The following is a 23,292-nucleotide window of genomic DNA, read 5'->3' as shown; positions in this document are numbered from 1 at the left end:
CCCATAATACTATATTGTATATTTATATATTTTTTTCCAAACATATGTAGGTTTTGTTTTGATATGTGAATTTGAAAAGCATGCTAACAAAAATAAAGAGGGGAAAACCTTTGTTTTTTAAAAGTAAACATACATTAGCTATTAAGCAGCACAAAATACATACGGTAAACTAAAAAACACAAGTAGGTAAATGTTTTGAAGAGTTGGTCAAGCTCTGCCATCTGTAAGACACAGATGCATTTTGAAATCCCACGGCGCTTTTCCTACTTTCAGCTAACCGCTATTTAACTGCGATCATGGCAGCCCTCCTGTTATTTTGCGTTATTTTTTATACTGGGTATTACGGTAAGAGAACCCGAGATATGATTTCAAAATAAAAGCAATCTTCCGGTGAATGTGATTCCAAAGAAAGTAATAAAAGTTCTTAACTTGACACTGATTTACACCGTGAGGGTGTACGGTTCATAAAGAGAAATTAGTATTTGGAAACATCGAGTTTACTTGTTACGGCTTTACAAGTCTTTAGAAATCTTCATTTTTAAATGTTTGTATAATTAAGAATTAATATAGTAGTAAATTTGTTATATTTAAAAATTTATTTATTTAAAATTATTGTTAAAATGTATTTATTTTGAAATCGCGTCTCAGTTTCTCTTACCGTAATGTCTCGTATATACAACCCAAAACAACGTAAGAGGACTGGCTTGAGGGATTAGTTAGGGTGTGACTTCTTCTTTCCTTTTTTTTTTCTACCAGTATACCACAGAAGAGCCACTGCGCTCGTGTGTTTTGGTTTGTTTTCCAAAAGCACCGTATCCAAGGCAACTATTTCTAGTTGTGTTTATTGTACTTTTCTGTAAACACGTGAGCTGAGTTGTCACAGCTGGTAAGTAGTTTAACACACTGGAAATTATTAGTGGACACGGATGATATGTTGCCTGTTCTTGCACGCTTTAACCAAATTGTTTAATTCTGTCTTCTGGTTTATACATACAGAGATTAACGCAATGGACAAAGACTCCGTGCTAATTCATATCCTGAAGTCAAAGGGCACTCCTACGCTCCTTGGTGGAGACCTGCCTTTCAGAGTCATAAACGACAATAAGTACATATCCCCACTCTCTGCAGAAGGCGAAGTGAGAGAGGAAAACTTGCCCACCGTGGATCAAGCCATCCACACAGCCCTGAGTGGTGAGAACAAAACTGTTATCCTGATAGGCTCAGAAGGATCAGGTAAAACCACTACTGTGGAGAAGCTCGTTGTGGACTGGGCAAAGGGTGTACATCTACAGAACTTTGAATATGTCTTCCATTTCCGTTTCAAGGACTTAAATGCTTGTGAAGATGCACTCTCTTTAGAAACCTTAATCCAACGCTGTCACCACTATTTCCCTCCTCAGTCCATGCATCTGGTTCTGCAGAAGCCCGAGGATGTGCTGGTTGTTTTTGATGGTCTGAATGAGTGTAAGTACAGCCTGGACCCCTCTGTGCTCACCCTCTGCTCTCACCCGACCCAGGCAGTTTCAGTGGACTGTTTAGTGGCCAGTCTGCTTCACAGATCTCTGCTGAAAGGAGCTGCAGTTGTGTTGGCCACCAGGCCAACGGCGAATCTGAAGTTTCTTAGCGGTTCTCAGGTGAAAGTGTTAGGGTTTCTGAAGCCCCAAAGAAAAGCTTTCGGAAACTGCTTCTTTACAGATGCTGCTGCTGCCAACAAAGCACTTATGCACATGGAGAGGTCTCTGGGCTTTTATGATTTCTGTACATCTCCAAGATTTTGTTGGACAGTTTGCTCTGTTTACAAGCCTCTTATTGATTCTGGAGGAAAACTTCCCGAGACTTTATCTCAGCTGTTTGTAGATATCCTGGTTGGCTTGATCCAGACGCTCTCGCTGAGTCAAGCAGAGGGCACAGAGCTGGTGTTGGCCCTCGGCAGGATGGCTTCTCATTGCTCTGTTGAGCAGCATTTGAGCTGCACCAAAGCGCAAATGTATTCCTTTGGCTTTCAACAGTTTCTCACCTCAGTTGATACTTTCCTGCGAATAGATGGTGAAATGGAGTCTGATACATGTGTGCTCTCGTTCCACTCGCAGCTGATCCAGGAGTTCATCCTGGCATTGTCTTTCTTTTTGGGCAAGATGACGTATACGAGTGCTGAGAAGATGCTGAAGAAGCACGAAGATGGTACAAAGTTTCTAGATGTTTTCCTTTCAGGGCTTTCTGAACCAACTCAGCGCAGACCACTGGAGAACTTCCTGGGAGAGTTCAACCCTGATCGGGTCAAAGATTTCAAGCAGTGGTTTAAAAGCAGCTCAGAGGAATCACTGCAGGGATATAATGCAGACGAGCACTATAGATGCTTCCGCCTGCTTCATCAAGCTCAAAATGAGAGCTTGGTTAAGGAGATCATCAACTCCTCAGCACGAATAGGCCTCAGCTATGGCAGCCTGACCCTTCAAGACTGTGTACCTTGGAGTTATGTGGTTACATGCCTTGGTGGGACGAAGTCGTTGAATCTGTACAATACAAAGAATCTAACAGAAGAGATGGCAGAAGTCCTGGCTCCAGCTATGAGTCTATCACTCAAGATAGTGTAAGACAGGTTTAGATAAAATTGACATCATTTGATTCATATGTTCAAAGTGCATTGATTGTTGCTTTAAACTGTGCTGTCCACCCGCCAGCTTGCAAAGAAGCTTTTTGAGTACTGGGGCTGTTCCTCATCTCGCTTCAGCTCTCAACAGAGGAATTACCACGGAGCTGGATCTCTCTTACTCCCGCCTTGGTGACGAAAAGTTCAAAATCCTCTGCACTGGACTCAGAGACTGCAAGATACAAGAATTATGGTAAGAATTGCCCTTTTTTTTTAAGCAATCTTTGTTTTTAAAATTGGAAGAATGATTTACCTGCTTTGGGTTTTAGTCTTCAAAGTTGCAATCTGACAGAGGAAAGCTGTGAAGACCTGGTTTCTGTGCTGACCTCAGGCACCTCTCAGCTATGCTTGTTAGTAATGTCATTCAATAAGATTGAGGACCAGGGATTTGCAAAACTGTGCGACGCACTGCATAGCCCTCACTGCAAACTTCAAGAACTCAAGTATGTACTTCAATAGTGTAGTTTTCATTAAAACTTTTGTATCCTGTCTGCTTTTATTTAAATCACTGACATACACACATAATTATTGTTTATTGAAAGGCTTGACAGATGTGATCTGACTGAAGCGTCCATGAAGGTTTTTTCTGCAGCTTTGCGTTCTGGACAATCAGAGCTGAAAAAAGTGATACTGGCACGAAACACGATGGATGACAGCGGAGTGGAGGCTTTGTGCGTATCCCTGCAACATCCACTCTGTAAACTACAGAGCCTCAAGTAAGACTGTTTAAATAAAACTGCATCTGTAGATTTAAAAAAAAAAAAAAAAGTAAAATATAAGAACACAAAAATCACACCACTACATATTTTTCTGCCTTTTAACTTTTCTTTTAGTCTCTATACGTGCCAGCTGACAGGCGCATGCTGCTCTCATCTGAAGGAGGCCTTAATGTCGGAGTACTGTACTCTATCAGAGCTGGAGCTGTCAGTGAATGAGTTAGGCCAGGAGGGGGCGCTGTTGCTCTGCCAAGCCCTGAGACGGCCTGGTTGCCCTTTAGAAAAACTTGGGTAGACTCATTTGTATTAACTTTTTAGTGACAGAGCAACACCTTTCTCAAATATTTAGTGAATTTCAGATAACAGCATTATTGTGTGCTTTGCCCCACCCTACAGTTTGACACGATGTGAGTTAACTCGACCAGTCTTTGAGGAACTGGGCTCAGTGCTGAAAAGTGGGACTTCTCAACTGAAGTCCCTGAGCGTGGGTTTAAATAAAGTAGGAGACCAAGGGGTTAAACATCTCTGGGATGCTGTTGCACACCCAAGCTGCCTGTTGGAAGAGCTGGAGTGAGTTGAAAAAAATGATGTGATCATAATCACCACATTATAGTCCACTACATTTAAATGTTGGTCTGTTTGTTTTGTAGTGTTGAAATGACCCAGCTGACCAATGCCTGCGTTGAAGACTTGTGCACTGCAATAAGAGCCAGTAAGACACTGAAGAAGCTGGAAATGAGAAACAACTCACTGACCGATGCTTCCATCCCAGCACTTGTCCAAGTCATGCAGGACAGCCACGGGATGCAGGAGATGAAGTAAGCGCGATTCACTTTAGTTAATAACGCTTAAGCCAGAGTGTGTACACGAAAGAAAATTAAGTGTCTAACCACTGCTGTTGTTTCTAACTCTTTCAGCCTGAAGTACAATGATTTCAGCGAAGACCTTTTTGAGATGTTGGAGAAGTGCACGAAAATAATATACTGAAGAAGCTTGACTCAGATTGCTTAAAAATTACTTTAAGTTTTGTTTTCTAAGTATTATTGTTGATTATTATAAATGTTACTCATGGAGATTTTTGCTTGCTACAGCAGTGAGGACAGGAAGGTTGTAACGCGTACGCATGTTTATACGATGAATCCCAACAGTTCCAAAATGTTCCTACCATTTACTCTTCCAATAAAATATATTTAAATTATTATGGTTATGCTTTCATCATATGAAATAAGGCAATGTGTGAAGACAGTTTTCACAGTCAAGACAGTAGTTTTCGTTCTACACTCATTACAGTATAAAGAATGAAAGAAAATCACCACTGGATTTGATGCAAATGTTTTATTACGAAATCTTTGGTTTTTTTGAATCAGGACATCTTTGGCATTTGGAATTGTATTCTAAAGCCTAACTCAGTAAGGCAAATAACGTGATTTCTTCTTTCATTAGTCAAACATTTTACCAAGTTTCAAAATAGAAATTATTGACATGTACATATGCAGCAGTAGCCGTGTGAGCAGTCATCCATTTGGTGCTGTTTAGTGTAACTTTAAGAACACACACACACACACACACAAACACACGTTGCTGTCCACTCCTGTAAGCAACAGCAGATGTAAACTTCACACTATAAAAGTCTGTATGCCAAAACTGGAGTTCCTCTGTTCAGGTCCTCCCTCTGTTTGAAAAACACATTTTTCTGAGTGGGCAACAGTTCTTCTCAGAAGGTCACAGTGACACGGTGGGTTTCACAGGCACGCTGGTGAATGAAGGCCACACTTGAAATAAAATATCCCCTCTTTGGTACTCAGTGGTCATGAGCTTCTCCATTAAGGTTACTGGTGCGACTGTTTCCCTTGAGGGTTTGGTTCCGGCTTGGGTCTGTACTGCTACAAATCTCCTCTTCTGAGCTGCTCTCTACGTCACTGCGATCGTCTTTCGCCACCTGTAAAAGAAGTATTAGTTTAACTACTAGTTATGAATCATGGCTTAAAAACTGAACCTTATGCTAGCTCCAATGTGAGACTATAAGTACCCTAATGAATTTGAGCTGATGTTAAGCGAGTAATGTTTACCATGGTCACATCATTGCTAATGTTATCTGATTAGCATGATAGAAAAACTGAGATACTGAGGGATCTTGGTGCTAGATTAAATGTGGCTGTATTACAAACAATAGCACAGTTTAGCCTTAGTATCATATACTGAAATTGACAAAATGTGACAGGATACAAGAGGGGAGGGAAACCCAGCTGCCTTGGTTAAATGTGAAAATCAATTTCCACAACCGATCCCAAAACTAACCTTTCCCCTGAAAATGGCTTTGATGGCAATGCCCATGATGAGGTAGAACCAGATAATGTGAAGGCACTGCAGGACCAGCAGCAACCCATTCAACAGCCACCAGGCCCGATAAGGCCCGGCAATCTCCCAGCTCTCAACCAGAACACTGTGAATAATCCTACAACAAAAACATGCAGATTTTTAGCAGATGTATCTGTATATAACAGTTAAGAAAATAGTAATAAACAGGTGAGAAGATAAGAGTTTTACAATAAATATAAGGAAGAAAGCTCTTGTTTTTCCTCACCAGAAGGGAAAGATGACAAGTCGACAGATGAAAAAGCTTATGCTGAAGAAGACAAAGAGGCCATCACATAGCCTCTGGTACTTGGCATAGTTTGCCATCTTGGCTGCCTTAGGAATAAATAATACATTAGGGATTAATAACAATAACAATAACAATAATAATAATAACAACAATAAGAATGATAAGAATAAAACCCACTGTTGTAATATACACCAGTGTCACACTGTTACTGTAATGTCAATGCGTTGTTTCTCTGTAAAACTGGTAGTACAAGTATCTCACATCACAGCTTCTGTGTTCCTAGCTGTGTTTACATACATGTTGGATACCTACACGGGCAGCCTTGCTGAGTTAAGCCAAGAGCCCTCTTTACCAGGATCATGTCTAACATCTAAAAATCTAAAAGATTTACTTTACCTCGAGGAAGATGTCAGATGCATCATGCACACACATGACCATACTGCCAGCTCTTATCATGTTGTTACCATAGGAGAAAGTGATGAGAAGTATGGTAGCCAGATGGTGGACAAGCATAATCACGAAATCCTGCCATCAGAAAAACAAATGTAGGTAACAAAAGAAAGGTAATGAGGTAGAGAAGACGTTCATGTTACTGGCACATTAAATAATAGCATATTAACTTGATATTATGGACGCAAGAATGCAGTTTATCATACAAAGTGAAAATACTGGAATGGCAGCGTAGGGCGTAGAGTTACATGTATTTGAACAGTCATGTGTATTTGAACCTGAAGTTTTGATGAAACTGATGGTTCAAAAAGCCAACATTTGGCCCACTTTTAAACAGTGCAGAGAATCAGAAGTGAAACATGAGTTCACACGATGGTGTAAAAGCAAATCACTATGTGAATCTGAGGATGAATTAGCTTGTAATTCAAGTTGTTTAGCTTTTCTGTTGAGTTCTCACTCTGCTCATGTAGGCATTACTATTGTCCATTTTTAGTGTTATGTGCACACATCTGTAGCTAATGAGAATATATGCAGAGTCTATAAAGTTCAGTTTGTCATTTTTAGTTTGTTTTTACATAACGATAGATGTTAAACTTCCACCTACTCCCTATCAGGCTTAAAACATTTGTTTAGACTGTCACAAATTTGTGTTTGTCTGATACCAACCTCACTGATGTAGCTCATTTTTGTACTTTATTTTGAACAAAAACAAATTAAATAAACCATTCATCTATTTAACACACTCCAGCTATTCATACAACCAAGCATGTCTTTGGACAGTGGAAGGAAATCGTGTACGTACAGTATTGTAAATCCATGCATGTGTTCTCTGTGCCTGCAAACTCCACACATAAAGGCCCTAACTGGCTAGCAAGGTCCAAGCCCAGAACCATATTGCTTTGAGGCACCATGCCTAATCCAATTATTTCTTCTTCTTCTGTCAGTCACTACAGTGGATCATCTCTCATCCTTTCCCATCTTGCCCTTTCCTTTGTACCGCCTGTCACACCAACCCTCTCCTTCTCTACATTCATAAGCCTTCTCTGTGATCGCTCCCTATTTCTATTCCCTGGCAGCTCCATTTTTAATATCCTTTGTCTAATATAACTGTTATCCCTAACCTGCAACTGCAACCAATTTCAAAATTTAGCAATGCCACACAACTACATTTACCACTTTAAATCCATAAAGTGGGAACACATGTTCCAGATTTGTTGATTAGAACCTGCTTAGGTGGTAACAGGAGGAATCTCTTATTTAAACCTCTTATTTAAACCTTTGACATCTAGAATCTTGTGTTCTTTAATTATTCACTTTTAGTGTGCGGTCTTACCATGCCATGATCTAAAAAGCGTTCTTAAAAAGTTTTCACTACAAAGGCTGGATTCCTTCAAGTCTGACAAAGGAAGAGCTCCAAATCATTTGGCATAAAGCAATCACCTGTAAGGAAAATCCTTTACAAGTGGCACAGAATAAAAACAGCTTTTAGCATATGAAGCTCATCCCAAATCTAAAGCGTGGCACTGGAAGTATTATAGTACTACAGCTTTGCAGTTATTAATTGCTCTTTAAATTCTGCATCATATTGTGCTTAAAGAAAATGGAAATGCCCACGAGCTGAGGTGGACCTGGAAGGTGCCCTTTTAAAGGGCAAAAGGATCCTCAGCACACAAATGCATCAAATGGGTAGTTTACAAAGAAGAAATAGAGGGTTATGGAACGGCCCACAGTCAGGAAGAAAAATGAAGCTCCCTGAAATGTTGCAGGCAAATTTGAAATAGGCTGTAATTTTCTTTGTGGTTGTGTTCAAGCGTTTACATCTGTAGACACAGTTTAAAACAAGATCAAATGGTGGCCTGCCCAAACACATGAAAAACAAGCCAATTTCCATGTGATCTACTTATTTTTGAATGTATACTTTATTGCCCTTTTAGCCAGAGCACATAATCAAGATACAATCCTACACGCTTCCTTTAAGAAGAAAAAAAAAAAAAGGATTTGGCTTTGATACAAAAGGCAATGTGCATTTATTGAGGCAATTAATAGTTAGTTAGGCCGGTTGTTGTTGGACTCACCTTTCTTTTAATGTCTATGAACTGGGAAAACATCAGAGACCAATAAAAAGCCAGCTCTACAAGATAGTAGCTGTGCTGTTCAGGACTCAGTGGCTTTGGGAGAGAGTGAAAGAAACACACCTTTGATAAATATGTAGCAATACCAACTGACCTGTTAACATTATGGTGGTAAACAGAGTCTCCTTATAATAAAAGTAATCAAATATAATGCGTAAGCAGAAAAAAATATTAACCTGAAAAGGGTAGTTCTGCCAACACTCTCTGGTATCCCACATCCACGATGTCTGAAGGAAACAGATTACAAAAACATGCATTATACTGTTGCAGGTTCACCTATTACGAGCCAACGATAAGAAACGCTTCCGTGAACCGTAATAGTATTGCAGAGGGAAAAAAGTACATTTTAAACTTACCGACCACAGATGGTTGATGCCATAAATAAAAATCGCCAGGTAAAAAGTGAAACGCCACCTGAAAGGAAAGAGAAGAATAGAAAGACGAATTTAGCATACACCGGAGGCACTTACATACATAAGCACACTCCCAGTGATCATTTTAACATTTACTAAGTAGCACTTAGACTGGCATCTGTAAGGTTTCAAAACCAAAATACTTGGCCTATTTACATTTTTACTTGATGAGTGTATCAAAAGTGATCACCAAGATGGTTAAAATACATTTTTAAGAGATATTTTCACTAAATATTATGGCAACCCATCTAGAAAATTCTTGTGAACAACTACTGTCTGCAAAGTATTAAGCTAAGTCCTCAAGCAGATGCTGACAGGCACATTGGATTAATTCTCTGGGGACCGTGGATGCCTGCGCAGCATTTCAAAACAATTTATATGACAGGAGCTTATATGCACGTGCATGGGCTAGCGCTGTTAAATCCCCTCAATTGTTTGTACATTACAAAGCAGAAACCCCTGTAGAAACCTACGTACATGCTCTCACAGAACTTTTTCTGTGTGCTGGGCCTGTCCTGGTTCCGACGGACGCGAAACCATCTCTGTATTTTCCGTACATCCCAGTCCAGCTGCTTGGAGAGTCCTTCCAGTTGCCTTTCATCTGGACTCTAAAGAGGACAAACATAAAATAACTCTCCACTCCTTGTAAAACCACAAAACCAATAGGTATGCCTGTCACATGACAATAGGTATTGACTGAATATATCATTATGACTGTGGCGGTGTGTTCCAGTGCAATAACATCATGTTGCTGCTGCAGTGTGTACAGGGACGTGTAATAGACTACAGAACAAACACGGGCTTTATGTACCGCTTTGGACTGATACAGCCTCTCCAGGATAGCATTGGGCTGAGCTTGCCGAGGCACTCCCGCCTGAATCTGAAGTATGTGGGCACAGGGCTTGGCCACTAGCCTGTATACACACAGACAGAGGGGCAAAAAGAAGAGGGTGGGGAAGCAGAAGTGTATGGTATTAGAAGAGAAATTCACACAGGGAGAGACTTAGAGAGAGTTGTTTAGTGTCTCCAAGAAAAGCAAAACAAAACAGAGGGTTATCCAACATTTGCTAGGAGATTCCACCATTTACATGAGCTGTGGAGCTTTCACAGTTTGCCCACAGAGTTACGCCTTGCATACATTTGTTTAAGACGAAGGAAGCATAACAGAAGCTATAGGGGGAGACACAAGGAAATGCTGAAATGAAGGGATCCTGAGGAATGTTGCACCTAGCCTAAACAAAGTTCGTCATGTGAGAGTATGGGACGCAGAGTATGGGAATGATACTCTGCCTACCAAAATGCTAATTTGTGTCACGGGATCATCTGGTTGACTCGACCGGTGTTTATTAAATTCATCACACATCAGCCTAAAAACACCCAACATATCTAGAACAGTTTTCACAACACGGAAAAAAGAAGAAAAAAAAACTCTGAATGAATAGCAGGACAGAGTAGACAGGGCTGTCCCTGAATGCTCAATTTCAGACAGTTTCCATGAACCAAAACTAAGCTGAAAAACATGACTTTTAGTGCAGTCGTGAGGTTTGGACAGAGGAAAACCTTGTTTAAAAATCACATAACGTGCAATGCCATTCCCTTAAATGTAATTCTCTCATTCCAGAGTATGCCAGAGGAGTCATTTTAATATACCTCCTACGTAAAGACGTCCTTACCTGCACAGATTCTTTAATTAACCAGATTCTCTCATCGGAAATGTTACTTGAAAGATTGTAGTTAGCCAGAAAATCAGGTTTTTTTTGCTCAGTTTGAAAATCCCGTTTGTCAAGGAGGGTGACTCATGTAAGGCTTCTCTAACTGGCTCAAATGTAATTGGGGCCATAAACTGCAGCTTCCAGGACTGAACAGTGACGCCAGTGCATGAGTGCTTTGAAAAACGGGCAAAGTTCATCGGAGTGCACCGCACAAAAACTCTAAAACTAAAGTGTCAAAAAATGCTTCACGAAGCAACAAGTAGCATCAGTGTGTGTACCTTCATCTTTTATATACAGTCTATGAATGAGATTGAAGGTATAATTAATATTAAGGTACCATACCAGCTCCAGCTCTTCAGCTTTGTTATGCAAAAGCAATAAACCAGATCTAGATTAGGAACCAGTATGAGGAGTGATTTGGTTGGAAAGGCGTATCTGTTTTGACTGCCTGGATCAGGACTGGAAGTAGTGACTCAGAATCACAGAGCTACTGAAGAGAACCACTGTTTATTGGCATAATATTGGTACAGAATAGTGTCCATCGCTAGACATTTTATTCAAACAGGAAAACAGGAAGTGAAAGAGCTAGTGAGCAAATCAGAAAGAATGTATGATCTGCATCCCCCTCCCTCCAAAAAAACAAAAAAAAAAAAAAAAACTTGTTTCTGTTTCTCATCAGCAGTGTCATCACCTCACAACAAAGCAAACAGAGTAAAATATAAAACTGCCACAGAAGCCAATAAAAATTCTTGCATTCTTACGTATTCTTGTTAAAAAAAAAGAGATCTATAATTATCTGTCACAAGAAAAGCCACGTGACAGGATTTTTGTTAACATAGTAGGTCCACAGAGAGTTGCTAGTCTCCAGAGAGAGTGACTCATATATTAAAGTTCATGTAGCAACATTTGTATGGTGCCGTTTGGTGTAATCTTTTCTTTGTAAGTAAAAGTTCTCGAAGCCCAATCATACCGGTGCAGAACAAACTAGCGCTACACAGACACACAAAAATCTATTTTACCTTTCAAACAGCAGTCTCAGAAAGTAAACTACGGCAGCCAGAGGGAAGGCATACAGCATGTTCCAGAGTCTGGGGTACTCCACGCCAGGTGGTGGATGCTCCAAGTCCGCCCAAGTGACATTTTCAGGAAGCCAAAACCTTTCACTCCAAATCCAGGCTGAGATAAAGGAAGTCATCGGGGAGAAGCAAAACACAGCAGATCAGCAGCAGCAAATGAGGTAACTGAGAGAAAAAACTGCCGTACATGTAGTAGTAGCTCAGGCTAGCTAAAGAAAAACTTAGCAGTCATTCCTCCCTCCTTCTTCCTCTCCCTGCTGTTGTAATAGCAGAACTAAGTTATCTAAGCATCTCTTCTGGTTCACTCCTATGACTAAACTCCACAGACACGTAACAACTATGACTCTCCGAGGTAACACCCACCTCAATTATTATTCACAAAAGTGCTTCCACTGGTTCCGTGCTGCTCGCCGTAACGTCGTGCCTATTGTAGGAGGAGTCAAAGGCAGCTGACGCTAACACGGAGTCGGTTACGCCTCCAATTAGCGGCAAACGTTATTCATTAGCTAATGCTAGGTTAACCATTAAAACTAACTTACTTAGTAGGTTAAAACTAACTTACTAACAGTGGTTAAACGTTCTTACATGGTGGAGTGATTATGTTGGTAAGTTGTAGCAGTTAAAAGGGTTTTTAGCCACATTTAATGCCTCAATTTTAAGTAAACGGGGATAAATGATAGCCGTTTGTAATGCTATCTAAATAACCTAGCTAGAGAGAGAGATGTGCATGCATACACACACACATATATATATATATATATATATATATGTGTATATATATATATATATATATATATGTGTGTATGTGTGTGTGTGTTTATGTATATATATATGTGTGTGTTTATGTATATATATATGTGTGTGTGTGTATTTATGTATATATATATGTGTGTGTGTGTATTTATGTATATATATGTGTGTGTGTGTATTTATGTATATATATATGTATGTATGTGTATATATGTATATATATATGTGTGTGTGTGTGTATTTATGTATATATATATGTATGTATGTGTATATTTATGTATATATATATGTATGTATGTGTATATATGTATGTATCTATGTATGTATGTATGTATGTATATATATATAAAGGTAAGGTAAGGTAAGGTAACTTACACCGCAAGTCTGAACTTAATGTTTGACTTTTTTTTTTTTTTTTCTAAATGACATCAGAAACAGCAGTATGCGACATTACGTGATGGCAGAGCTTCAGTTCATCCTTTGTCATTTTTTTTTTTTTAATAAATAGGACAGGGGGAATGAATGAGAGAAAGAGGGGGAGAGAAAGAAAGAAAACCAAAGGGGAGAAGAGACGGTGAGAAGGGGGGGGAAGAGAGAGAGAAAAAAAAAAAAGAACTCCTGGGTCACCTGTATGGAGAAAAAAACAAACAAACAAAAAAAAACAAACAGAGGAGACAGCAAACAACAAAGAGCAACATAATAATAGAGAAAACAAAGCACCATCACAATAAACTAGCTAGTCATAGATATCAATATTTACTAAATAATAAACGATATTGTGCAGCACGCAAGATAGACAGCGCACAGTGTGCTTTGAGGCAGCAGCCAAGAAAGCTTTAGTCCGCGTCTGTGAATACCCATGTGTGCATACCTGTGTGGATCAGCATGCTTGCATTCCAAAGGTTTCTCCATGTAATGATCTGCTAGTTTGACTTAATGTTTGACATGCTGGTTGAAGTTGAGACATTGATCTAAGATGATGACAACATTTCTAGCAAATTCTTTTGGGTCATTTGTTAGTTTCTCAAGATGGGAAGTGACGCTGTTAGAAAGATGATGAGGACCAAAATGAGACCTACAACTGTTAGTTATCAGCATGGCCAAGGGATAACAAATCTACCCTAGTCAAAAACATATTTCGCCTTTTCCTGCATAAATGGATTAAGTTGGTGTTGAATTTGCTAACTAATTCTCAGTAAAACATTAAGCTTGCATTGATCTTGGAAACCTGTTGCATTATGTTGTTACTGGAACAAGGCTTGTACAGCCTCAAAGAAGAAGATGAGCTGATGTGTGAAAGATTAGTCAAATAAGGTCTTCGTACCCTGTCTGTGTTACTTTATGTTTAAATGGAAACAAACACCCTTCACCCTTTTATACCTCCCACTGTAACCCCTCCTATTTCTGTCTTGGGATTGTTTTGATTGTTTTTACCTCTCTCACCATAATTTTAAAGCCTACTGAAGAGGCTAACACACAGTCCAATAAAGTAAGAAATCACTATAAGATACATAAATTATCCCTAAAGATTATACATGTAAAATTACACCTTTAGAGTCCGGTGTATATCTAACCCTAAAAGCCAGTAATTGGTATAAAGTGAAAACCCAGTGAAATACAGGACAAAACAAGAGAGGAAGTGAATGCAAGAAACACACTCCTACGCTGGCAGTCCCTATTCACTGCCATCCTGTAGGTTTTTACATCAGTACCAACCAGCCAGAGAGCAGCTCAGCCCCCTGAACAAAACCTCTCTGTGTCAGTATGCAGCTGCAGCTTCCGAGATGCCCTACTTGGATACATGACCCAGTGTGGAGGGGCTGAGGACCTGAGCCACAAAAGAGGGGGGGATCAAATTTTTAAGGACGCCCATCTGACGCGTCTCTAGTGTAGCATTAGGATCATATTTAAGCTACTTTACTGTTTACTTTACCCTGTTTAATTTTTCCCCCTCACTGGCTTCAGCCCACCAATAGCAGGAAGGTCTGGTACAAAGTGTCTGTCATCACTGTCCACCCCCCTCAAGTTTGGACTGGTCCGTTTCGCATCTGAACAAACCTCATAGTTGGAGAAGAGTTCTTCATGTCAGGGACTGCTGTAGCCTCAGCACACTGATTACCGCAGCTCCTGGATAATCTAAGGTAATATTTTCCTGTTAAGTTTTATTCTTAACCCCTTCATTAATTATTTTACTGTAACATACTCCTAAAATCCTTCTTCCCTAGCAGCTCTCTGCACCTGTCTCTTCCAGTAGTATTTGTGTGTTCAAACATTTTTGTGTTTAAAATTAAAAACATCTCAAATCTAACAGTGAGAAAAAGAACAAAAGATTTTGTCAGGTCTGTTTGGGGTCTTTTTAAGCAATATTAATTTCATTTAAAGCTTTCTTTCTTTATCTGTGCATGTGATATGTCTTGTTTTTTTTTTGTTTTTTTGTTATGTTGTTATAGATAAGAAAATGGATGAGAAAGAGCTGAGTGATCCCTTGAATAACGTATCTGTGATTAAAGGTAAATATAGACACCACTGATTTGAAGTGAATGACTTTGCATTGTTTTGCTCCTCTAATGGCTCCTACCTGACACAGCACATCTCGCTAACTGAGTGTGGAAAGGGGGGTGGAAAACCCTGAGTCACACTTAAAATGAGTGTCTGGCCCTGTAAGGACAGCTGGATGGCTTTTAGAGCTTACAGTGCTGTAGATGGCCTTGTTTTAGAGGCTAGTGTCTCCTGTGTCAACAGCTTATTAGAAGATGGAGTCTCTTTGCACAGAGGGCATGTCAGCTGACTGATGTGTGTTAGCTATGACATTTAGGGTGACTAATAAGAATAGAATGCAAAGGACAGCGCAATGATGGCGCAATATAGCGAATATGAAAATCGACGGGGACATTCATAGGAAAAAGTGCAAGTACGTTGGTGACTGAATAAATTTTGCATGATGAATGAATTTGTAATGCTTCACTGCACAATATATAGGGAGCACAAAGCAAACAGTGTCCTCACAACAATAGTGTACCTCAGTAATTCAGAGAGATGAAGATATTTGAGATTCAGCTGCATAAAGAATATTTGTTAGCTGTAAAATGATCTCCCTTTATGATCAGCAGTTTAAAAGGAATACTGTAGACTTTCCGTGCGAGTGGTGCTAACCCCCTGATTCAGTTAAAGAATGCTGTCACATTCAATGAGAAGGAAACAGACAGCAGGCGAAGATGGGCCACGATGGGTCTAGCCTTCAGCACCGGAGCTAAAAAAAGACTTTCTCCTCAATTTTTTTCTTTCCTGTCGTCACTTGAGGCAGTGTGATGCTCAATATTCCCAACTAGTCTGCAAGGTATTTTTACACACAGACTAATTCCATTACTATGCTGTCAGGTGTCATTCTGTGACACTAAGACATTTTTGCCGTAATAACTAATCTCGCTAAAGATAACATGTTGCACCCTCATTTGAAATACCCTTTATTCCCTGTGCTGTCTTTGTAGGGCATTCATCTTTCACAGAAAGTGAATACAGATTGCATACTCACAGGGTGCCCACTCACTCGCATATGAAGGAACACACAATCACACTGTCCCCTCATGCTTTGTCTGGCACACAGCGGGGTGGTCATGTGCTCGAGTCAGAGGGTGTCACCAGCTCTCAGCCTTTGTTTCACACCGCTTCATTTTAGGGACACTTATCAATACCGCCTGCTAACATTTTTACAATCATGTGGATTTTCGTGTGATTATGTAGCCATGTTTGATGGATGTAGACACAGTTTTCACAATAAATATTGGATTTCAGGGCAGTTCAGGTTCTGGTGCGTCTCCATTTATGGTGCACATGCTTGACCTGTCCCCTGCCAAATGTTCGTTCTGGGATGAGGTCATCTCTTTTCCTAGCTGTGGTAGATTAGGGGCTCAAGATATTCACTAGGCATTTGCAAAGCACAAGTATTTGTGGAGCCTGTTTCCACCTCCAGGAAACACAACAGACCCTTGACAACGCTGGCAAGCCTATTACCTTTGTGCATTGTTTAGGTACTATTAATGAGTGATGTAGAATCGCTACAGACTCATATGTGACTGGGGTAATGGATAATTTGGAATGAAAAAAGTGTAGATAAGACACTTGTTTCTATTTCTGGGTTAGCAATTATTTTATGTAATAGGCCCATTTTGAATATCTTGGGAAATCATCTAGTATGTCAGTCCTGGTTAAATATTTGGGACTGCAGTAAAAGTAAAACTGTCAAACATTTCATTATTTTTGTAGTTTTATGGCAAATGTATGGAGCCTGTCCATGTTAAGATCATGATTCTTCTAACTGGGATCCTCATTTTTTTTCTTCTTCATTAGATGATCTGACCAAGGCAAAGATGGGCTCCTCTGGTGACTCTGAAAAAATCATTCAGCGCTTGACTGATGAACTTCGAGAGGCCAAGGACCTAGCTAACACAGAGAAACATAAATGCATGGAGCTACAAGGTGACACGCCACATCTCCAATGTTAAATAGGACCATCCACTCCATTTTCTATTGCATTCACACATGTGTGCATGCACCCAACACCAAATAAATGACATGACTTGTACAATTAAATGCTGTGTAGGTATCCTGGAGGAAGAGACAAAGGAGAAGAAAAAACAAGCTGATGATTCTGCCAAACAGATAAAACTTCTTGAAGGTACATCTATTTGTGGATTAGAAGCATATGCATAATATTAATCTTTTTTTTAAATTGACACTGTCTCTAATTCAAACACTGACTCCGGTTTGGACAGGTCAGCTGCGGCAGCTCCATGATGAGATGGCTGTTCTCAGAGAGCAGATAGACGTCTCCTCCAGCTCACACGATGAGCTACAAAGCGCACGTGATGAAGTGAAGTCGCTGAAACGTGCCCTGGAGGCAGCAGCTGCCGAGCGGGACCGTGACGTTGCTGCCGTCCAGTCTAACCTGGCGACTGTCTCCAATGATCTGGACAAATGGCGTCAAACGGCCAACAAGTACGAGCGTGAGATTGACAACCTGCAGCGTGACCTTCAGCAGCAGAGCAAGCAGTGGCAGAAAACTGCAGAAATACAAGGTACTACACGGTGCCCCTGGTAGTTATAAACGCATGAAATGGAGCATTTGCACTGAAAATAATTCTTACATGGAAATGAACTGTGTATTAATAAATCAAATAATATTACCATTCCTTGTCCAAGACATGAGGCCTACTCGCTCTCTATGTATTTTGTTTCTAACAAGCAGACTTCTCTTCATACTTGTACACTGGTGAATCAAAGTATAATTAAAAACATGTTTTTTGGTAGTTTTTGCTTTATCTGTAGGCAAATCAAGGACATACAATCTGTTAAAAAACAGCATTGTTACATAAACCTTGCTCGTTTCTTTTTACAGCCAGTGAACTTCAGTCCATGCAGGTGGAGTGTAATGGCCTTCACAAAGAATGTTCTGTTCTTCGATCTGAGAAACAGGATATCGTAAATAAGCACCAGAAGGAAAAAAGCAGTCTGCAGAGTGAATGTGCTTCCCTCAGGGCTGAGAATGAGGAACTCCTGAAGACTCACCAGAAAGACAAAAGCAACCTGCAGAGTGAATGTGCAGCACTGCGCACTGAGAAGGAGGCAGCCCTGCAGAAACAGCAGCAGCTGGAGAAGGACCTTGCCAGGTCGGTGCACTGATCTACATTACTGGGAGCTCTTACCCCCACCTTCGTGCTCCCTCTGTCTCATCTGTTTTAATCAGCACCCACGTGTTTTGATTTACACGATACTACATAATTTTTTTCTCTCATCTTTTACATATTGAACTCAGTTTTGTTTTGCTTCTGGTAGTTTGCGTGCCCAGAACACTGAGCTGAAAAATAGCCTTGGATCCCTTGAACAGACCTGGCAGGAGATGGAAAAGAGCCAGGTAGCCCTGCAGCTCCAGCACCAGCAGGATAGCACCACACTGCAAACCCAACTGGATGAGGCAGACAGCCGCAGCAAGGCTCTGCAAAGAGAGGTACGCCCCTCAAAAGTTGAGACATCAACCTTAGGTGTCCAGTATCTTAGTGGGTGTCATGCAGATGAATACTTCTATCTCAAATGTGAAAAGTGAACCCTCTCTGACCTGGATGGCTTTTAATACAGTCCTGCAACTGACAGGCCTTATAAGCACACACATGTTTTACTCATTAATGCTGTCCAAATTTGATTTGGACTTCAGTCCTGTTAGTTTTCACTTGAATTTTTGCATTTTAGTTTTTCTAGCTAAATGGTAGTGGTTCTGAATGTATATCTGTGGCAGAACTGATCCAGTTTAGAGGCTATTGGAAGACTGTAGCTGCTGCCAGTGTGCTGCTGACCGTGCTGCTTTAGAGGGCCAATGCTGACAAGCTGTTGCAGTATTTATGAAATTACTTTGGGACACTGTGGGAAAGGGGAGGTTTTGAAAGAAAGTCAAATTACACTCTTATTACAATAAATGGCAAGTTACCACAAAGCCTAGGAGAATTAGAAATACAAGGACAACGTATTATCAGGATAGTGGAATATAACTTTAGCAATATTACTTATTACATTTTAGATTTACATTTAACTTTTTTAGGCAATGTAAAGTCATAATTTCTGGAAAATTCCCAGTTCTCCCATTTTTTCAGTGATTTAAGTTTAAATATGAACACATCCTGGCTATGATAACACATTAGTCAAAACTTTTTATGTTGTTGCTTCGGTTTCATGGTCAAACTGCCATTTGACTAAAAATCAAGACTCAAGAACATGTACTTGTAATTGGTGCTCTGATATGATGCGCTTCTCAGTTTTGTGTGATTTAAAGTGAGCAAATTAAAATCACTTGATTTGTTTTTGGCATTATTAGCAGTTGCAATATCCAACAGAGTTACAAGAATCTGGTTTTTACTCAAATTATTAATGCAGGACAGTAAAATCAATGTGGAACTCAAATAACTTTGAGCAAACTAAGACTGAAGTGTCTTGAAGAAACCTTTTAATGCTTTCATTTTATTTAATCTCATGTAACATAATTTAAAGAAATTTGCTGTTAACAACCAATTTACAAAAGAAGTACTGCAAATTGTTGCCATTCAGGACATTTACAGCTGTATGAGACGGGCAGCTGTTCTCAAAGTCGTCTACTCAAGGTACTTTATTGTATTTCTTCTCATCATCTAAGATTGCGCAGAAATACCTCATGATGGGATGATGAGGACAACTGCACTATTTTAGAAAACTCACATTCTCCCATGACTAAAAGTGTCTCTGAGTGATCATTGCTGAGAATTTAGAGCTTTCTATTTTGAGACGATGTTGGCGTCATCTAGGTCAGAACAAAGTCACATCCACCACAGTTGAATGGTGAAGCCATCACGGAGCCTTAATGACTTTCTCTGAAGCCTTTAAGACACTTGTGTCAATAAATCTATGACTCTTACTGACATTATAAAGAAAGTCCATGCTTCTTCCCAAAAAAACAACAACAACGAAAAAAGATCCCACCCAGATAGTTCACAGGTTGCTGCGTGCTGTCCAGGGGCAATACCTACTCTAGGTTTGTATGGGGATCACTGGCTGCTGTCAGTTAATGAGGAGTGGCAGTGCTAAGTAGTAGAAAGCATAGTTGGGTCATCTTTGACACAATGAATGAATGAGGGGGGGAAGGAGGGAATAATGTTGTCCCTTATATAAGGACTGCACCTCACCCTAATTAGCTCATGTATAGAAAATTCAGCAGTTAAGTACTGCAGGAAAGACTGGTTTATCTTGTAAATGGCAACAGAAACTGTTCCTCAAAAGCATTACACAATACCGTCAAACTAAAAACTTTAAATTAATCTAAACTGATGAGTGTATATTTGAATTAAATGTTTAATTTGCTTCGTGCAGTACGAGGAGGCTAGGACGGAGCTGTCAGACCTCAAGGAAAAATACGAGAAGGTTGAGCAGGAAAAACAATTGGTTACAGATGAACTCGAGGCATGCAGAGCCAACATGGAGGAACTGCAAGGAAAAGGGACAAAGGTGAGTACTCATCTATCAAACGCACAGCAAAAACAGGAAGGCATTTTACCCTAATATATGAATGGCATCGTGTATAATGATATATAACAGGTTTAAAAAATAATATATTGAGTGTGGAAACAATCATCTGCACTTTTATTTTCAGGGGCAATAACTTCTTTAGCAGTTTCTGTTTTGGGGGGGGCATGGGCTTCATTTCCAATGTTCCCCTTTTGTTCAGCATCTGTTTGCGCAGCATCTCCAGATATAAAAGATGAATCTTATTGTAAGATTCACAAATATTATCTCTTTTTTTATTTTAGCACATATGCTCCCCTCTAGTCATCCAGTGTCTATTAGTGTTGCTTTTATGGGCCATTCACACATATGGATTCAAAAAGCTGTGCCAGACGGCTGCTATTTGGTAGCTAAGCTGAGGTGAGAGCACCATGCAACTGTATCACTTCCATTTCAGATAATGGACTTAAATGCCAGGCATACCTGACAGCTTAAATCTTCAGCAAATACAAAAAGGTGGGAAAAAAACTCAGCAAACTATGCTGTACAACAGGAGATAAACATGACCGTGTATAGTAACACTGATATGTAGGATGTCAACTCTGTACTAAACACAACACACACCGGACACACAACTACGGATTTATGAGGCCATAAAGGTCCAGCTCCTTTGTATCTGTATGTGTGAACTAACAATGACACACTGACAGCCGTGTGTGACTGAGATTTGTATAAATACTAGTTACAGGCTTAGAGAACTGACTGAGGGATCTAATAATAAACCAACCAAAGTATGTCCCATTGCAGTTGATTACTATAATATCCCTTCCCTTCTGTAGACATCCCTATTGCTGCCTGTTCAAGCCATAGTCATCGGCCTTATCCTGGCTTTGCTGTATTGGTGCTTCGGCGCATTGTGGTAGCAAGGTACACATTACTCCTGTCAAGTTGGCCTACATCTTTTCATCCTCATCAGTGTCTCTTAGACCATTGCATGATTTAATCAGGTTTTCCTCATTCCCGAGAATGCCTTCCTCAGGGGAAAATCCCCCAGGAAAAAAAAAAAATTCTTCAGAAATCTAACCTCTCTAATCATACAGCTTCAACATCTGACATCTGTTTGTCCTGCCTGGATGGCTAATGCTTAACAACTGTTTCTCACAGTTGGTGTTTGATAATGCTTATCTTTATCTGCAAGCGCTGTTTGTATTTGTGCACTGCCTTGATCTCAGTGGCTCCCTCTGTCAAAGCTTTGGTGATCCAAAATGGGTGCATGTTTATTCGCTGTTGCTCAACTTTCTATTTCTGTGTTGCCACTTATTCCAGAAACTGTGGATGATCTGGGGGCCTGTGGTTGCTGTGGCTCTGACAGCTGTGACTGCTGCCGTGCTCTTCAGGACCTGAGGGCGACTCATTCATGCATACACACGCACCCACCCACCCACCCACGCACACACACAAGGGAATCCATATTTGTCTTCAGGTGTCAGAACTTGCCCTCCTTATCATATCTGCACTATTAACTCGGAGGGCTCATATTTAACTGTTTAATTTTTAAGATGCTCTATTTTAGATGGCAGAGAAGTTAATAAAAGAATGTGATTTTTGTGTGCAAAGTAAGTTTGTACGTCCGTTATTTACAGGAAGTCTAGTCAAGTTTACAGTTTTGATTGGGAATATGGATGAATGTAAAAAATAAATAAATATGCCACAAACTCAACTAATTATTAGTATTTATGATAATGTTTTAGGTGGATCACTTGAGCTCTAAATGTAGCACTTCTATGTAATTGTCATAATAATGGAGATTGTCACAATAACACCCCCTAATGGAGTGTGTAATGAAAGCCATAGATGGGTAACTGCATTAGTAATGGGAACTGCAAAGAGTTGGTGTAACTGTTATCTATGTGAAAATAGATAGCGTTTCAGACAGAATTGAGCTGAGCAGGAGTTTATCTTGTTTGTTTTTTCTCAACAGAGAACCATTAAAGAAAATTGCAGAAACATACATTTAGATCCATTTTCTTCATTTATGTGGCCGTTGTCTAGACTGCAGTTGTACTTATCTGTACTTATCTGTATTTAGTTTCTGCTTTGCTTTTTTCTGTTTTTGTTTGTTTGTTTTGTTTAACTTTTCATTTCAGTTTTATGATCATGAATGCTAAATTAACTTAAGGGGCAGGGTTGCTGAAATTATTGCATGCATGGGGAAACCTAAAATGTATAATTAAACACATAGAGTCATTTCATTAGGCACACCTGTTCACCTGCTCGCTAACACAGTTATATCATTAGCCAATCATGTGGCAGCAGCTCAGTGTGTTTAGGCAAGTAGGCATAGTTAAGATTACACGCTCAATTTCAAACCAAGCATATGAATGGCACAAAATGAGCTGCAGAGAAAATGCCTTGTTGAAGTCAGAGGGTAAGAGGGCAACCAGCTGTTACATCTAAGGTATGCAGAAGAACATCTTTGAATACACAACATGGTAAAAAAAAAAAAAAAAAAAAAAGGTAAATGGCCTGTATTTGTACAGCGCTTTACACATCCAGTCATCCACCCATTCACACACTGGTGATGGCAAGCTACATTGTAGCCACCCTGGGGCGCACTGACAGAGGCGAAGCTGCTGGACACTGGTGCCACTGGGCCCTCTGACCACCACAAGTAGGCAACAGGTGAAGTGTCTTGCCCAAGGACACAACGACCGACACTGTCCAAGCCAGGGCTCGAACCAGCAACCTTCCGATTACAAGGCGAACTCC

At 40.0% G+C, this 23,292-nt stretch overlaps 3 protein-coding genes across 7 annotated transcripts; 2 read left to right on the top strand and 1 right to left on the bottom strand.

Moving 5' to 3' along the window:
• The first annotated feature begins 665 nt into the window (after positions 1-665).
• LOC146550908 (NACHT, LRR and PYD domains-containing protein 12) lies at positions 666-4,565 on the top strand. Its single transcript, XM_085258681.1, has 9 exons — positions 666-886; positions 997-2,590; positions 2,682-2,843; positions 2,920-3,093; positions 3,193-3,366; positions 3,484-3,657; positions 3,763-3,936; positions 4,017-4,184; positions 4,284-4,565. Exons 2-9 carry the CDS (start codon positions 1,008-1,010, stop codon positions 4,351-4,353), a joined length of 2,679 nt encoding a protein of 892 aa, XP_085114807.1. The 5' UTR covers positions 666-886; positions 997-1,007; the 3' UTR covers positions 4,354-4,565.
• Positions 4,566-4,688: 123 nt separating this feature from the next.
• Positions 4,689-12,247, bottom strand: LOC146550907 (ceramide synthase 5-like). Of its 2 annotated transcripts, XM_085258687.1 has the most exons (11): positions 12,118-12,247; positions 11,698-11,854; positions 9,778-9,880; positions 9,444-9,574; positions 8,910-8,967; positions 8,730-8,780; positions 8,497-8,589; positions 6,368-6,496; positions 5,951-6,057; positions 5,665-5,821; positions 4,689-5,305 (listed from the first exon to the last, which is right to left on the bottom strand). In XM_085258687.1, the coding sequence occupies exons 2-11, from the start codon at positions 11,754-11,756 to the stop codon at positions 5,168-5,170; spliced, it is 1,026 nt and encodes a 341-aa protein (XP_085114813.1). In that variant the 5' UTR covers positions 11,757-11,854; positions 12,118-12,247; the 3' UTR covers positions 4,689-5,167. The 2 variants fall into 2 exon arrangements, with proteins under 2 accessions (XP_085114813.1, XP_085114812.1); XM_085258686.1 differs by lacking the exon at positions 12,118-12,247 and having other exon boundaries at positions 11,698-12,090.
• slmapb (sarcolemma associated protein b) lies at positions 12,207-22,534 on the top strand. Of its 4 annotated transcripts, XM_085258682.1 has the most exons (11): positions 12,208-12,359; positions 14,470-14,645; positions 14,955-15,014; positions 16,852-16,980; positions 17,105-17,179; positions 17,277-17,579; positions 17,900-18,170; positions 18,337-18,508; positions 20,392-20,526; positions 21,363-21,450; positions 21,850-22,534. In XM_085258682.1, the coding sequence occupies exons 3-10, from the start codon at positions 14,963-14,965 to the stop codon at positions 21,444-21,446; spliced, it is 1,221 nt and encodes a 406-aa protein (XP_085114808.1). In that variant the 5' UTR covers positions 12,208-12,359; positions 14,470-14,645; positions 14,955-14,962; the 3' UTR covers positions 21,447-21,450; positions 21,850-22,534. The 4 variants fall into 4 exon arrangements, with proteins under 4 accessions (XP_085114811.1, XP_085114808.1, XP_085114810.1 ...); XM_085258685.1 differs by lacking the exon at positions 14,955-15,014 and having other exon boundaries at positions 12,207-12,359; XM_085258684.1 differs by lacking the exon at positions 21,363-21,450.
• Positions 22,535-23,292: the final 758 nt, after the last annotated feature.

The sequence above is a fragment of the Mchenga conophoros genome, linkage group LG20, assembly GCF_057382185.1.
Source record: "Mchenga conophoros isolate Kocher_MC1m ecotype Shallow Benthic linkage group LG20, M_conophoros_male_GT1.1, whole genome shotgun sequence".
Taxonomy (NCBI): Eukaryota; Metazoa; Chordata; class Actinopteri; order Cichliformes; family Cichlidae; genus Mchenga; species Mchenga conophoros.
This window is presented reverse-complemented; position numbering and strand designations above follow the sequence as displayed.

Coding starts and splice junctions, on each gene's coding strand:
- LOC146550908 (XM_085258681.1), top strand. CDS start 1,008: ATGGACAAAGACTCCGTGCTAATTCATATCCTGAAGTCAAAGGGCACT. Junction 3,367..3,483: donor TGTAAACTACAGAGCCTCAA/GTAAGACTGTTT, acceptor CTTTTCTTTTAG/TCTCTATACGTGCCAGCTGA. Junction 3,937..4,016: donor TGCCTGTTGGAAGAGCTGGA/GTGAGTTGAAAA, acceptor TTTGTTTTGTAG/TGTTGAAATGACCCAGCTGA.
- LOC146550907 (XM_085258686.1), bottom strand. CDS start 11,873: ATGACTTCCTTTATCTCAGCCTGGATTTGGAGTGAAAGGTTTTGGCTT. Junction 6,497..8,496: donor TCATAGACATTAAAAGAAAG/GTGAGTCCAACA, acceptor TTCTGATGGCAG/GATTTCGTGATTATGCTTGT. Junction 6,058..6,367: donor CATCTGACATCTTCCTCGAG/GTAAAGTAAATC, acceptor TTTATTCCTAAG/GCAGCCAAGATGGCAAACTA.
- slmapb (XM_085258682.1), top strand. CDS start 14,963: ATGGATGAGAAAGAGCTGAGTGATCCCTTGAATAACGTATCTGTGATT. Junction 15,015..16,851: donor TAACGTATCTGTGATTAAAG/GTAAATATAGAC, acceptor CTTCTTCATTAG/ATGATCTGACCAAGGCAAAG. Junction 17,580..17,899: donor GAAAACTGCAGAAATACAAG/GTACTACACGGT, acceptor TTCTTTTTACAG/CCAGTGAACTTCAGTCCATG.